Source organism: Malaya genurostris, chromosome 1 (genome assembly GCF_030247185.1).
Source record: "Malaya genurostris strain Urasoe2022 chromosome 1, Malgen_1.1, whole genome shotgun sequence".
NCBI lineage: Eukaryota > Metazoa > Arthropoda > Insecta > Diptera > Culicidae > Malaya > Malaya genurostris.
This window is the reverse complement of record NC_080570.1, coordinates 58474413-58490499: the sequence shown is the minus strand read 5'-3', so window position 1 is coordinate 58490499 and position 16087 is coordinate 58474413. Positions and strand designations below refer to the sequence as shown.

The 16087-nt window shown below is 35.7% G+C and overlaps 1 protein-coding gene across 1 annotated transcript in view; it reads right to left on the bottom strand.

Annotated features, from left to right (window-relative positions):
• LOC131440163 (calcium-activated chloride channel regulator 1-like) overlaps positions 1-8571 on the bottom strand; it is a 112050-nt gene extending 103479 nt beyond the window's left edge. Inside the window, exon 1 of the mRNA XM_058611210.1 lies at positions 7174-8571. Within this exon, the coding sequence (XP_058467193.1) occupies positions 7174-7512 (339 nt within the window). The 5' untranslated portion in view covers positions 7513-8571. The remainder of the gene's footprint in view (positions 1-7173) is intronic.
• Between the last annotated feature and the right edge of the window lie 7516 nt (positions 8572-16087).

The following is a 16087-nucleotide window of genomic DNA, read 5'->3' as shown; positions in this document are numbered from 1 at the left end:
GTACAGTATAACTCTTGCTCTAGCTGAGGAAGGTCGGACCCGGGGAGTTCCATCCGGAGCGGTTAATGGAATCGGAATTGGTCGCAAACGAAAAAAAAAGTGAAAGCTCAAGGGGCCAAAGCTCATCTTCGACATCAGCTCATCAGTTACCCGCCTACACACGTATGTACCAACATGAAGAACAAGTGAGTGAGATATAGAAAGAGAGAGAGAGAGAAAATATATACCACGCGTTTCACTGATCCACAGCGAACACAACAACGACGATGTGATGTTGCAAAGCACGACCGTTCATGGCGAACCATTAATGGCTTTTTGGGGGCTCTGCTGGCATTTAGGAGTGCGTGTAAATCAATTATATCCGAAACAGCGAAATCAATCAACTTTTTGGTGAAGCGCGATGTCGTAGGATTTTTGCGAGCAGATGAAGAGTGTAGGCTATAGAGTATATTAGCTTGTGGGCTTTAAGCTGATTTGTGCTGGAGCAAGAGTGGCAATCATAACAAATTGTACACGATTGTTGCCGGTGCAGAAAACAGGATACTGTATTGTTTAGAGCAAAATTTCGTTATTGGCTGTATTCGTCCTTTTGGGAACAGGCACAGGTATTCATTTATTATCGTGAGTGCGTGTTATTGGAGAAGCAATGAATGAAGTTATTTCCTAACGTTATAATAGAAGGTGTATTCGATAAAATCGGTCGACTTCCGTCAGCTTTCGGTGCAAGTATTTTTGGGTGCCGAGTCTAATGTCATTTTTCATTGAAAACACTGTGTGGAGTGTTTTGCTCGATTCGTGCACGTTTCAAAACAGGTGCACTGTAGTTTTACGTTTCGCATTCAGCTCATCAGCCACCTCGCGGATCAACATAATCCGCTAAGCAGACGTGAAGTAACCATAAAGTAGTAAATTCGTTTTCGTCTGAGACGTCAGGTGCACTTCGGTGCAAAAAAGTGTGTTCTAAATAGCAATGACTTTACGTCTGCCTAGCGGATTATGTTGATCCGCGAGGTGGCATCAGCAGTCCAACATAATCTGCTAATGCACTGATGAACTGAATGCGAAACGTAAAACTGTCAAAACATGACATGTGCACTTTAGCACAAACCGGTACCCACAAGATACCAAAACCTAAATGACTAGGTGCACTGTGTTTCATCAGTTTGAACCGCACGAAACAAAAATTCACTTTCGGGGCGATTCGCGGGAAACTATTTTGCACTCATTTTCTTTTCCGGGCAGCAAGCGTGCAAACCAAACTTTACAAAACCGTTTTATTGACTTTCAAGGGCAAAACACTGGTACCGAGAGAGTGGAATCAATGAAAAACATAAACTCGGTGTTTCTCCTATCGAAATTTGAAAAACAGTTCCTGATCTGACAGGCGATTTGTGGTTGTGGTGAAATGAGCACTGCCTTCATCACTTCCGGACAGGTATGTATACAAGGGTGGTTTTTGGGGATTCAAACCCCTCCCGAAACTTGAAAAAATAATAACGTTATGAACACTCTTCTCTAGAAATATGACGAATCTCGCGCCAAGTCGAACAAATTCTGGCAGCACTCTTTCTAATATAAATAAAACTTTCTGGACATGTAGACTTCGTGTCAACAAGTCACTTTGCATACTTTGTTTTTTCCTAAGTCTGGATCAAGACTGTCTTTTCAAAAGGGCTAAACATGTTGAACCAATTTTTTATCAAAGAGCTTTTGTCGAAAATGATAAATCCTGCAAAAAAAGTGTTATCCTAGTGGTTTTCAAAAAATCATTCAAAATTTTTAGTACGAATACTGAAAAAATCCTTATCGAGTCCAACACTGAAAAAAATTGACTTTTAAACTTGTAATTCAGTTTACAAAACAAAACTTTTCTTGATTTTGATAAAATTTTGTCCCAAGACAGATAATTAAGTTCCCTACCAACCGATCATACATTGCACATCCAAGGAAAACAATATTACAAACAAAAAAAAACTATTTCTTGACCAAAATGAGTTTTTTTTTATCTTTTTATTAAAAAATAAACTAAACTGAAAGTCATAATCATCCAAGATTCCAGCAAATCTCAATTTTCGAGAAAATTTTACCGTATACCCTGTTGCTAGTTGCTCAATATTTGTATAAGTGCTGAATAAGAAAAGTTTTTGTTAGAAATACTTTTTCCCTTCAGAACGCCCATCTTACAATATATGGAAGTTTGACAGTGAACATAATTATCTATGTAGGGAAAAAATCATTCAAATAACGACCACCATTTTTTATGTAGTTAGATTCCAAATTTTTAAGATCGATTTTTTTCAGTGTAAAACGTAAGTGAAAGTTCGAGAATAATACTGATTTTGAAAACATCATCAGTAAAACAATTTTTTGTAGGATTTGTCATTTTTCTACCCTAATTAATTACAAAAAATTGTTCAAAATGTTTAGTCCTTTTCAAAAGATGGTCTAGATTAAATTTTGGAAAAATGAAGTGAGCAATTTTTTTTATAAAAAAAAAAATGTTAATTTTTGATTTTTAATTTTTAAGTCTATTTCTCTATATGAAGTTTTTCAGTATTTTCATTGTAAAATTCGACTGATTTTGTAAAAATCAAGAATATAATACTTTTTTGAAGTCTTTATCAATTTCGTTAACTATTTGAATAAAAATGGTTAAAAAACTTCAAAAAACAGTCTAGATCAATTTTGGAAGAACAAAGTAATGTTAAAATAATCGTCATTTTCTGAAACTCCCACCGAAACATTTTTCTTGGTACGCACCTGCTTCTGGAACAATCGACAATACGCTCGTTCAGTAGTAAACGTTTCGCTACGATTCGTTAAGCTTATAAAATGTTGCGACAGATTACAACCGATGGACGGAAATCAATTATGGACATCCACGTTGAAAATTTATCGTGGCCTCCCCGGTGAACGACTAAGTAGTTAAAACCGGGGTAAAATAAACCATATAATAATAATATCGTGGCCAGGTAAAAAAATACGAAATCCAAGAATTTGAATAAAATTTATACCATGTTCTCAAACGTTTCCGCAAACGGTAAACTATTGTTCGCAAGGATCCCAGTAAACGTTGTGATAGGACGTAAAGTTGGCAGTTGCTTTGAAATCTGTTGAGGACAGTTGAAGCAAATTCAGGGCTCTTAAATGGCAACACTGACATGAAGTACTATTCTAACTAAATCATCGTCTGGATAGATTGTCTAAGCAAAATCGTGTCGTTCTTATCTTACAAACAAATAGCCAATATGAAAATTAAAACGGAACCGAATGGCTTAAACGCATGCTCGGAAGCTTTGTCAGACAGGTTTTAGGATAAAATTTTCATTTGGCCATGGCTCGAGGACCCGCTATATATATTTTTGTCGATTAGTTCGCTAAAAAATTTCTGGTTCGTCAAGCAATTTGTAGCGGTAGACAAGAAAAAAAACACACATTTTCGTTTGAAACAATGAGTTTATGAGCTTGAAACATTACAAGAAAGAGTGTATGAATAAACGCAGTGGAACAATTCCACCGCAAATGAAAGATTTTTCTCGAAATTTTGTTTTTGTATGTTTCGATTGGGCTCAAATTTTGCATATGCACTCTTTATGATCAAAAGAGACAGTTTGCATCATAAGTTTGTCATTTTTACTCTAGCCTTACTTTTGAGAAGAGATAAAGCAAAAATTCCTAGAAAATTTTCAAAAATATATGTTTCAGAAACGGTGGGTCCGATCGATTTTGGTGTCTTCTGCATTGTCTTAGATAATTATAAGGACTATGTAAACAAAAGTAGCATTGTTGAAAAATCAATAATTTTTATTTTAAAAAGAACACTTGGAATTCAAATATCTCCGATAAGGGATTTTTTTTTATATGTAGTAGCCCGAGTTGCCATTTTAAAATCTGTGTTTCAACTTGAAAAATCTGTGTACCATTTGGGTTCATATTTTCGATCATAATCTGTGAAAATCTGTGGAAAACATTTTGAAAATCTGTCATTTTATGAAATATTCATAAAAATTTGTAGAAATCTGTGAATTTTGATAAAATTTGTGTTTTGTGACACAGAATCTGTGGGGCAAACTAGGCAAAAAATCTGTGGTTTTACAGAAAAATCTGTGAATATAGTTACTCTGGTAGTAGCTGAAGTTTAAAGTAAAATGCTGTCAAATTTGTAGAATGGAGAAAAAATATTTGAAAAAGTTACATATTTTCAAAATAATGTAAATGGTTGAAAATCATGACAAACATTTTTTTATATTTTTCAACAACAAATCTTCTTCATTTTAAATTTCCGATTAAAAACATGTTAATCCAAATTTTGCTATAAGCTACGGTTCTCGAGTTACAGCGGTTTGAAAACAAATCGGGATTTTTTGTAACGATTTTGGTTGATCTTCGAATCTTCCCGCTTGTAAAACTACCATTAGACCTGCCTAACAATCTATTCCACACATTTTGAAAAAAAAACCTGTGATTTTACATCTTATTGCATAAATGGAGCGTCGCAGTTCACGCATAACTACGTGGAAGAACATTTAACATTGTGTCTAAAATTCCACGACAAGGAATTCGTTGAAAAAAATGAATACTGATTGCGACTGCCCCGCGACTTGAACCGAGAATCATTCGATCACAAAATACGTCTGTTAATCGACTGAGTCATAGCAGCATACATCTGCTTGGCTGGTAAAACGTGCACTTAAACTCATACAGACTCACCCGCTAACCAGAAAAATTCAAGCTAATCTAATATTAAGTCATTACAAATGAAATTTTCCGTTATTTGACAAATTAGGTCTTTATGAATTACATCGTATGAGCGTTTAATTTACCAGTAAAATTAATTTTTTTTGGTGTGCATGTATCATCCAAACCATACTCCTTAAAGTTTCTGGTATAGTTGGTTTATGGAATCCATTCAAGCGGGTTGTTAACATATAAGCAATTTTTTTTGAAACAGTAAACAAATTGTAAAGCAAATGCTTGTATTAATTCTATATTATGGTTTTCAGAATGTATAAAATATATGGAAAAGGAATCAGAAAATATGTTTCCCAGTGTTCGAAAAATTTGAGAGAATATGTTTCTCAGTTTTATGAAATAAATACTTGTTATTTTCTTTGCATTTTTTTTTAAATAAACTCAAACCACCATCCAAAAATCGCTACAAAAAATATATTTCCCGTTTTTTTTTTCAAATCGCTGTATTTTAAGAGCGGTAGCATATAGAAAAATTTTTTATTCATATTGTTTTAATTGGAAATTTAGCGTTCTTTCATAAAATTTTGTTGAAAAATAATTAAAAACAATTTTATGATTTTCAAAATTTTACATATTTTTGAAAATATTATTTCTCCATTGCAGAAATTTGACAGTATTTTAGTTTGGACTTCAGCTACAATATATAAAAAAAATCAAAAATCTGATTCACAGATATTTGAATTTTATGTGTCCTTTAAAAAAAATTAATTTACTAAATCTTTTTGCATAGTCCTTATAATTACCTAGAACATTGCAGAAGACATCAAATCGATCGGACCCACCGTTTCTGAAAAATATATTATTGAAAATTTACAAGGGATTTTGTCCCTTCTCAAAATTAAGGGGAGTAAGGGATAATTTGATTAAAAAAACACTTTTTTTAATTTTTCACAGAGAAACAGCTTAAGCAAATTTATTCAAACTTTTTTTTTGCATTATAAAGCATCATTTACAAAATATTTAGTAAAATTTTCGTATATTAATATTGAAAAATAAGGCAGTAAAAGATATTCCCCAAAACCTCTTTTTAGAATCACGTTGCGCAATGAATATAATAACTTAGCGTAGAATTATCTGAAATCAAAAATGTTCCTGTTCCTCCCCCTCCGTCGTTCTCAAGTTATTATTTTGATTTTTTTAACAGTTCGTGGCATATTAAAGCAAAAAACGCGATTTTATGCAAATTTTTCCGCCAATTTTGAGTTGAAAAACTACCATAATATGAAAATGGATAGATTTCAAAAACGTAGGGGGAGGCATTTCATACCAAGAAAGCATGTTCCAAGTTTGAAAAGAATCGGTTCAGTAGATTTGGCAGGATCGTGTTCACGGACTTCGAAAAATTGTTTCCAGAAAAACGCGTTTAATATTTTTTTCCCAAAAACTGGTCGACTGGAGAATTTAGGCACACATTAAACCATCATACACTCGACATGGACTCGTATCGCGCCAAGTCCATGTTAAACTACAAGAAAATGTAAAAAAAAACGATTTTCCGAAATTGTTTATCCTTTACCCCTCCCTTAAGACTAGAGTAAAAATGACCAACTTCTAATGCAAATTGTTTTTTTGTGATCATAAAGAATGCATATGCAAAATTTGAGCCAAATCAAAAAATACAAGACAAAACAGACCTTCGTTTTCGTATGAAATGCTCAGTGAACCTTTTGTTCCAGAAAGGTCCAGAAAGGCAAAGAAAAGTGCGGTTTGTCGGTTACATCACTTATCACCATTATATTTGATCTTCGAATTTGGCCAAAATTCCAATCGTACTATCGAAAGCAGTGGCAGTAGTAATGAAGTATAATTTTTATCCATTAATCCGACATCGAATCTTACAAATTCATAGAATCAACTAAAATATTTTTTTTTCTCTTGGTAAAATCTCAAGATTCTTAGCTATTTAGTTTCACTATTTGAATAAGGTAATCTCTCAATCACCTATGTTATAGTATTATACCCAAAAGGCTCCTAACCTCACGGGCGGGGGAATCATAACTGTTTTGTGAAAAAAAGTTTACTCCGCATAAAAAACAACCACTCAGCAAAAAAAAAATGAATAAAACCGAACCAACATTCGCCCCAGTGTGACAACCCAGTTCCGCTCACCTGTGCCAATCCATCAGCATGTGTATTGAGATGCTATGTTTGAAATTGAACTTCCCAGAGGGGAGAGCGGAATCGGTAAGCCCATAAAACATCCTTCCCCGTTCGCTGGTTGGTCATTGTTTCGGGCGCAGCATCTGGCTGAACCCATTTTTATAAACGATTTGAAAAATGAGCTCTAGAACTTGACGCTGTGATAAATGAGTGTTTACACTTTTTTCTCTCCATCTCGTCAGAAGGAAAACTTTTCATCGATTGCGGCAAGCACTCCTGGGTTATGCAGGGAACCGGGATAGTAGAACCAGAAACACTTACCTCTAGATTATGCAAGATCGATTGGCAACTTTCCACCGGTACGTTATCCCGTATCTCAACGATGACGTTTTTGTAGGCCGACTTATCAAGGTATGCCGATGATGAATGGGAGGCAGTTGTAAATGATGACACTAGCATTAGCAGCACTGCCGTGATGGTGCATATTCGAGTCATTTTGCCAGGTTTTCTTCGGGGGAGGGAAGAGAACAACACTATCAATACCGTACGTACACAACACCGCTCGGAATGAAGAACTATCAGTGAGTTTTCTCGTTTTCTGTTATCACTAAACTTTGAAGTTAGGTAGGCTATTAAAACGGTGAAAATATTTTCCACCATTCAAGTAGACCAGCACTTATCCTTTCAGTTTTGTTAAAACTGAAATAATCGATAACCCAACACTGTCAATGGCCAAGTTTTGTTTGAAGAAAGTAACCATAGAAACTTGACGAAACACGGCAGGCGCAAACGTTTGTTGTTTTGATTTCGATTCCACTTTGCTGCCAAACGAAACCACGGTACACCGCGAGCCGAATGGTGTGTGCGCGAAGCAGAAAAAAAACTGCTTGAATTGTTACACCCTTTCGATCACCTTTGTTTCGACCGTGAATAATCAGTGTAATAAACCGCCAAAAATTGATGATTTAACACATTTACGCCTGAGGCTAACTCCGGCGGATTATATCGGGAACACGAGCCACTTTGTTATTTTTGCTAGGTAAACCGACAATCACCGCACCGACAAGATACGAGCACTTCATGCTCCACTAGGCCACTTCCGGTTGTGGGAGAGCCCGGATAGTATGGTATAATGGCCGGGTAAACATTCACGTGTGGTGTGGCGTTCTGTTTGACAATTCTCGCTTCATGTTTCTCGTGTTTGTTCCGTTTGCTCTTCGCTTTTTCTTCTTCTGTTCTACTTTATGCAGGTGAAAATTACAATTGTTTACAGTTTTCAGTGCTGATAAGTGTAGTTCCACTAGTCGAGCAAGTCACACATTTTGGTGGTCACATACGGCTATGACTTTTCTGCGCGAGCTGTCATTCCTTACCGGGCCAGACAACAATCGTTCCGTTTGTTTCGTTATCACTCACTACTTGTTTTAAGCATCCGCACAGAAGGTTCGGTAACCGAAACAACTAACGCGATTCTTTTCAAAAATTTCGTTTCAATGGACACCTTTTACCACCCACATCCGTCAGCTTCGTTGCCATCAACAAGCGCTCCACTAGAACCCACCGTGGTTCTAATATTATGAAACTGTGCTGCAACGGTCCAATGCACACGCGGCGATGACCGTGCCGGCTGATTTGAAAAACCGAACGAAGCGATCGCGGAACGAATGGTAAAACGTCAGAACGCGGCAACACAGCGAATATCACGTGCACTTGCGGCGAACGTCAATAGCGGACTAAACCGACGCGAACGCTGCTGTTGTACGCTGCTGCCTAACCTGCTGCTGGAGAACGGGAAGAAGATACCAAACGAAAAGAACCAACAACCGCTCGACCGCACCATTCCACCCCTTCGGGCTACCGACCAGTGCTGGCCAACAACATGAAAACGTGCGCACGATCGTTTAGAGCGCAAAACATGAACCGCCTGTTCCATGGAGACACACACAGAGAGAAAGAGAGTGAGGAAGTGAACCCTCCGAGATGGGTTTGTTTTGTGCAACATTGGAACATGAATGAATTTGGGGTGGACCCAACACCCAGTTTGAATGAACACCTGTTCGCGCGTGGTTTTGTCTTCGGTTTTTTTCCCGAAGCAACGAATGACGGATGAACACAATGAAGGTTTCATTCGAGCCTTCGGATGAATGACTGAGTGCGACGTAGTTCGCAATTCATTTGTGTTGCATGGTTCAAGTGACATCGTACGACAAGTTCTGCAACATTTTTGCTGCGTTGTGAAACAAATGCGTTTCTTATTGCAAATTTGGCCTCCTTTGATAATTGATGTTGTGACGATGGCGATTTACTGATATGCAAAAAAAGGAAGAAGCAAACAAACAATGTTGATTTATGATGACGATAACGATAAATGTATTGTTTTGGCGAAGTTTCGAACTCGGATTGTAGTTGAACATGTCATTTATCATTAAAATGTTGAACAGTCGTGAATAGTTTAATAGTTTTAACTAATTTATATTTTTTATAACTACGTTTCATAAATACTAATTACTGTGAAGGTTATGGAAAATAAAGTGGTAAGTCACCTGTCAAATCAAAGATGTTCTAATACATAATCATGAAAGTGAAGTCGCATGTGTATATTTTCAGAAACTTATTTTTTCATAAATAAAACAAGAAGATACTTTGAAGAAAAAAATAACCATAGATTAGAACATTCATTTGGGAGAAAACTAACATTAGCTTTTCAATTTCTATGCAGCCAGAAGCTAAATTAAGAACAATTTTTCCGTTTTCTTGCATCGTCACTCCAAGTATTGGTTTGAATTTTCAACACATTTCATTCTCTAGTTCCGCAACCGGAAGACGGATCGGAAAAATAATTCAATAGCAACTTATTAGGCCATAAGAATTTTCATTTGTGTTTAGGTTTAGCCGTCTCTCAGAAAATTTAGTGAGTTTCGTTTTTGATTTTTTTATTACTATTTTCGGTATAAAGACAGGAAGGTTAAACAATCGTTTTCTCATGATCTACCACAAAAAGCTTTCATTCATTTGGAAAATATTTGAAAAATTTCTTGTTCGATGAATTTCGCGCCTACTCGAACAAATGTTTCCAGATTCCTCTTAGATTTTGATGACTGTCTTTTGAAAAGGGTCAAACTTTATTTTACCATTTTTCCAAATGGTTCAAGTCGAAAAATGACATTTTCCAAAACAATGTGTTGTGCTAGTGATTTTTTCCAAAATCAGTCCGATTTGTAGTAGGTAATGTTAGAGACATAACCACGAGATTGACGTAGGACTGCTGTCGACAAGGAGAAGATCACTTTAAAAATGTACATTTATTTTGGTATATTGTTCTATTAATAAATCATCCGTTCCAAGTAAAATTTTATAGATTCTTTGTAAAATGCTTTGGATCCTGAAAAGAACCGAAGGTTACAATTTCTCCAACTTTCAACTTAGTTGACGATTGTTTCCACGGGCAATATTTCGAACAAATCGTTTGGCGAAAGGCGCACAAAGTAAATCTATCATATGCTTGTGTACCCTTTTCTACAGCGCTAACGCTTAGCACCGAGTCGTGGCACCCATGAAGATGGATGTCGTATGGGTTAGTGACGACACTTATTTTGATTATTTATTTATGGCCCTTAGAACTATCGATTTGTATATGTATTCTCTCCGTTGTGTTGATATTTTGATGAATTTTCCGCACTTGTTTGAAGCGAAAGCCGCTCTGCGAACGGAGGGAACAATTAAATTCCAACGTATAAAATTTTATGGTTGAACACTTCATTTCGGATTATCATTTTTCATTTTTCGGATCGAATAAATGTATTTTTCTGTTACCCGCACGCAAACGACCAGCAGCTGTATGATGTTATCGCGGAATTCATTTCATGCTTTCAGAAGGCGGTATTTTCTACGACATTCATCCGTCGTTTGCTGGCTTTATTTGCATTCGTTTGGTGCGAATTTCGCCCAGCAAAAAGGGCGCAACCTATCAAATTATTCTAGATTTGCACTAAACTGATGATTTATATCTTCGATTTGATAGGGAAGTAATATTAATAGTTCTTAGTTCTTTAGAAAACATTTTGAACCATCAGAACGGCTGATTTTGTATAATTTTCCCCATCGTTGTCCACTTTTCGTTTTCGTTTTCCTCCAAGAAACTGGATGATGCAATCACTTTTGTTTGAAGCGAAATTCACACAACGAATGTCCAACACAGAGATGTTTGATATTTTCGTAGAAAATCTGTATTGCTTTGTATAAAAAATCTGTATTAATCTGTTTTCACTAATAAAATGAAATTCTTACAACAAAATGATGCCAAGATATGTTATTCCAATAGTATTTAGTTATTCCAATAGTATATAGTATTCCAATTGTGGTTGTAGGATGGTAGATTCAATCAGTCATTGCCGCGCTCACAAGAATATTCAACGACGAAGTTTCATTTTTTTATCCACTACAATTGAATTGTAATTCCATATATTTATCTAGTTTGAAAATGTTGACTTCATAATTTGACATGGAATTTCAACGCCAATATATAACATCATATCGGGTCATACAACTCTCAGGTTGACAGTAAAGTTTCATGATGCCATTATTTTCTTGAATATCAGTTCAAATTGGTTTCAAATTATAATATGAATGGATTTCACAACGAATTTCCATATAAATTTGTGATTTGTCCGTTGACTTTTTTCTCATCATTGGAATCAAACACTAAAAGATAACTCAGACATTGCTAATTTTTTCTCTCTTACTCTGTATATGAGAACTGTATAACTCTGTAATAAATTGAGGAAATCTGTATAAAATCTGTACTCTGTTCAAATCTGCATGAGCATGTAAAAATCTGAATAATACAGATAAATCTGTATAAATGGCATCTCCGGTCCAACATCAGATATGCTTACTGAAGAACTAGTTGTTGTTTATCTGCGTTTAGGCTAGATGAACGGAACCTCATATTCGCCATTGACTAAAGCACCAGTTGAATAATGCCGGGTGTAGTTTCACTGTCTTGGCGTAGATGGCAGCACCCGATGTGTCTCCGTTCATGAAGTTAGCGAACGTGCAAAAGAGATGCATTTATAGATTTATTTAACCCCTTAACGCTCACGGGGGAATATCTTTCCCTTCTATAAAAATTGTTATCGATTTTTCAATTATTATTAAATCGATGTTTTTTACTGAAACTTATTTCCAAGCCTTTCTGACCGAATAAAAAAAAAAGAACTGTCAATCTTTATTGAACTGAAAAAGTACACGAAATCGTTTCGTAGAATACCATAACTAACTATTTATTTTACTACTCTGATAATTAAAGTAATTAAAGCAATAAATTAAATTACGATATAATAAACCCAACTCTTTGTTTATTTATTTCTGAGGATCATAGAGAAAAATATTTTCCATGAAATTATTGGAAACTTATGCACCCTGCTATGTTTTTCTGGTGATATTCTCTTATTTTACATCCACAATAGCTAAAATATTGTGATGTACTGACATATTTCGTCCTGGACATCTTATGGTCGAGAAAGGGTTAATTTTAATTTTCGTGTTTGGACTTATTTTTTCACTATTTAAACCACGTTTTTAGTAATAAACGTGGTATTAACTAAAATTTTTTTTTCATTCATTTCGTGAAAGAATGAGAGAACATACTCAAACAGGGAAAAAATTATTAAGAAAACAAATCTGGAGTAATTTCGTGTTGTGAAATTTTGAAAATGCACCCAGGTGAGCATAGTCAAGACCTCCTACGTCAAAAAATTGAATTTAAAAATTTTAATTCGATTTTCAAAAAAACATCATATTAAATTTTGATGGAATCTTGTTCCAAGACAAGTAATTATGTTCATGTAATGCAACATTATTTATAGGGCACTTCGGTGAAATATTCGAATTCAGTATCGTTGTTTGCGTATTGCCTTAGGATGCATGCATTCGACACATGCCGCTTTTGAGAGCTTTCATCACGACTGCTAATAGGATGTGAGGTACTGAATCCCCTGGTTATTAGTAACTTCGAAAAATTAGTCGAGCTTCAATCTCAAACAAGATTTATGACAGAATATTTTAATCAAATGTCACAGAAAAAAAAACCTTTAAAATATATTCCTATTCGTGACAGCATCCTAAATGTCCCGAACTCGTCGGAAAATTTCTAAACGTTTCTAGCAAGGAAACTTTGAATTTGAAAAATCGATAGATTTTCTTAGTAAATCTTACTCTGATTTTTTTATCAATTGGTTTCGTCACTTAGAAGTCGATTCGAGAATGTTTTTCAGCGGTTTTTCAAACTATTGGAAAGATTTGTAGTTGGTCAGCCATGCAACTGGGAAATTTTATGAGAACGATTTACGGAACTGAAAGGTTACTCAGTGACAGAGATATGTTTTTTGCAACTATTGAAACGGCAAAATGAACAGACAAAAAGTCTGAGGAAGGTGGTTTATATCTTACAAAAATATAAATGGATAAATGATAAATGTTCCAGTTTGTGCGTTTCGTCCATCTACTTATTACAGTAGAGGAATGTGTTATTATATAACACCCCCCCCCCCCCCCCCACCCGAAAAAAAACATTGAGATATTTTTAAATGTACTAATATATTTTCATCCAGAATGCAGGTATTTCTTTGCAATACGCCTGATATTGATGATAATGGGAATTGATTGATACAAACACATTTTCCAAAACGACTACATTCTAAGTTTTTTCGCCTGCCGTAGTCATAATGCCACAGCAACCGTATAATATGCACCACAACAAATCAGTGGAATGTCCCACAATAATGATGCAATATACCTCTTGAAATGTCGATATAGAAGAAAAGCAGATAAAGAAGATATTATTTGCATCAGAAATCAATTGCATAATCAATTAATTACAACTGGAAATCAAAAATTTTATCCTTCCAATGCTACATTTTATTTAATAAACGTTATACATCTTTACAATAATATTTTAACTCGAAGCATATTGTTGAATCGAAGGTGGGACATAATGTCCGTTGAGTGGCTGTTATGAGAAAATTCGTATATCAAATAAATGGCTTTGTTTCTCTAGATTTCTATACTGTAAATAGAGACATTAGCACTGCTAAAAGTTAATTACTAAGTAGCAACCGACCATTAGACGTTTTATACGATTAAAATGCTTGTTTAGTCGAAGTAAAACCTTACATCGAAAAGCTACCTAATGATATTTTCAGCTTTTTCATATTTTCCAACAAACGACAACTGCCAAACTTGCATAGCAGAAAAATCGTACGAAAAGATAGCGTTAGTGATCAAAGTTTTGTTTGGAAAAGTCTTGAATACTTAAAAAACGTTTTGGCCAGTAGGGGGGCTTTATAATACTTTCCCCTACCAGGATCATCTTGTTCGAATGAACGAAGTTTTCCGATTCTTCGCAGGTTAAAAACGTAGTCAGGATCAGCAATGTTGCAAGATCGACTCAATAATATTGCTATTTTATGTGTTTATCGCGACATAACCGACAAACTTGATTTAGGAAAATTGTCAGATGGTTTTGTTTTGCGAAATGCAAAACGCAGCTCTGTGTTTGCTTTGGGCAAATCATTTTTATATATATCCTGATAATCTTTTACGAACTTTCAATTCATGCACAATAGAAACGCAGTCGACGACTTTTTATAAGCAAACTACCCACTCGGACCTGAAATGAACTGTCGGACCTATCTGACGGTATGAGGATTATTACAATTGTTAGAAGACCGATTCGATTCAAGCTTACTGTGCACAGAAGGATGATACCTAACGGATTTCACTAGAGGAGATGGTGCTGCGGTGATTCTGGGTGCACAATCAGACTTTATTGAAAAGCAAAGGTCGAGGTAGTGCTCATTGGTAACGTGATTCACGCAGTATATTAAGGTTTTGCAAGATTTTGCTTCAGTGGACTGCTGGACATAGTTGAAGAATATCCTGACACAACTGCTTAATGCGTGATCACTTGTTTGCAATGAAACTATTTCGATGTTAAGTCGCAGTATTTCTAGGTGAACATAAACAAATACACTGTCAACGGAAATTAGTCATTCGTTGCAGAAATAAAAACAATATTAAAGTTGAAACATTTTCACATTTTTTTCCTCTCGCCCTCTGTATACTACTGCTGCTTCCGAGTGTTCAAACAATCAAAGAACCGCAGGATCGAACCTAAATTATTCGTTTATACCGTCGTACCTTTTTGTTTTATTTCAAAACAGTCAATTTCATTGGGAGGAAATCACAGCTTGTTGGGGTGAGAAGAAATTATGGAAAAACAGCTGATAACGTTTTTTCTAGAACATGCAAGTAGCAACAATAGATTTAGATTTCCAAAACCAGTGATCGCGATAGTTCGTTACAAATATAGTAGGGAGAATAAATCCTTCTTGCAAATGAACAAGAGCTTTGTATTGTGATACTCAGCTAATAATTATCTAATAACAGCTAGAGTCCTCGAACAAATGTTTCAACCAACCATCTGTTAATTATTAAACAACGTTCATTGATTCCAACACGACACCCGTAAACTACTACAATACGAACGATGATATTCACTCCACCCACCAGACAAACCGATATCCTTCGCGCGATGGGAATTGACTGTTTCCTAATTTCGGTCACATTTCACCGACTTCGTCGCCTAGAAATCACACAAACCAGGAAGCAGCCACCCCTGCGCAGGTTAATATTTATTGCCTCGCGGACAGGGACACATGTGTATTATGGCAATCATGCCGAATGGCTTATTCATTGTCAAAACTCGCATTCCGCGTCGTCGTCGTGAGCATGGAAAAATAATCCCGAAGTAGCATCGTTTTGCGTTGGGTAGAAGAAATGGACGAGTGCGTCGTGTCGGTTCGATGGTTACACATGTAACAAAAAAATATTATCGGAGGGTGTACTTTAATGGCTATACCACCGAAGGTAATCATGACAACAAATTGCATCCAAATAACCGAAGGGTAAAATGTTGCACCCACTTACTCTGCAGCAGAAATCCCATAACCGTACGAAATATTTGATGATGAAAAATATTGACTTGCCGGGCCATGGAAACAAAACGGTGAAAAGCATGATGACAAAATATGAGTAGGGTCCGGAAAAGTATTGCTTTTTATGTTCTACCGTGGTGATTTATAATGCAAAGGGGCTTTCCGTGAACCGGATCGTATAGGTTTACTGGAGTAAGCGCAGTGCAAGTTTAGAAAAATAAAAATGGGACAATTGCCAA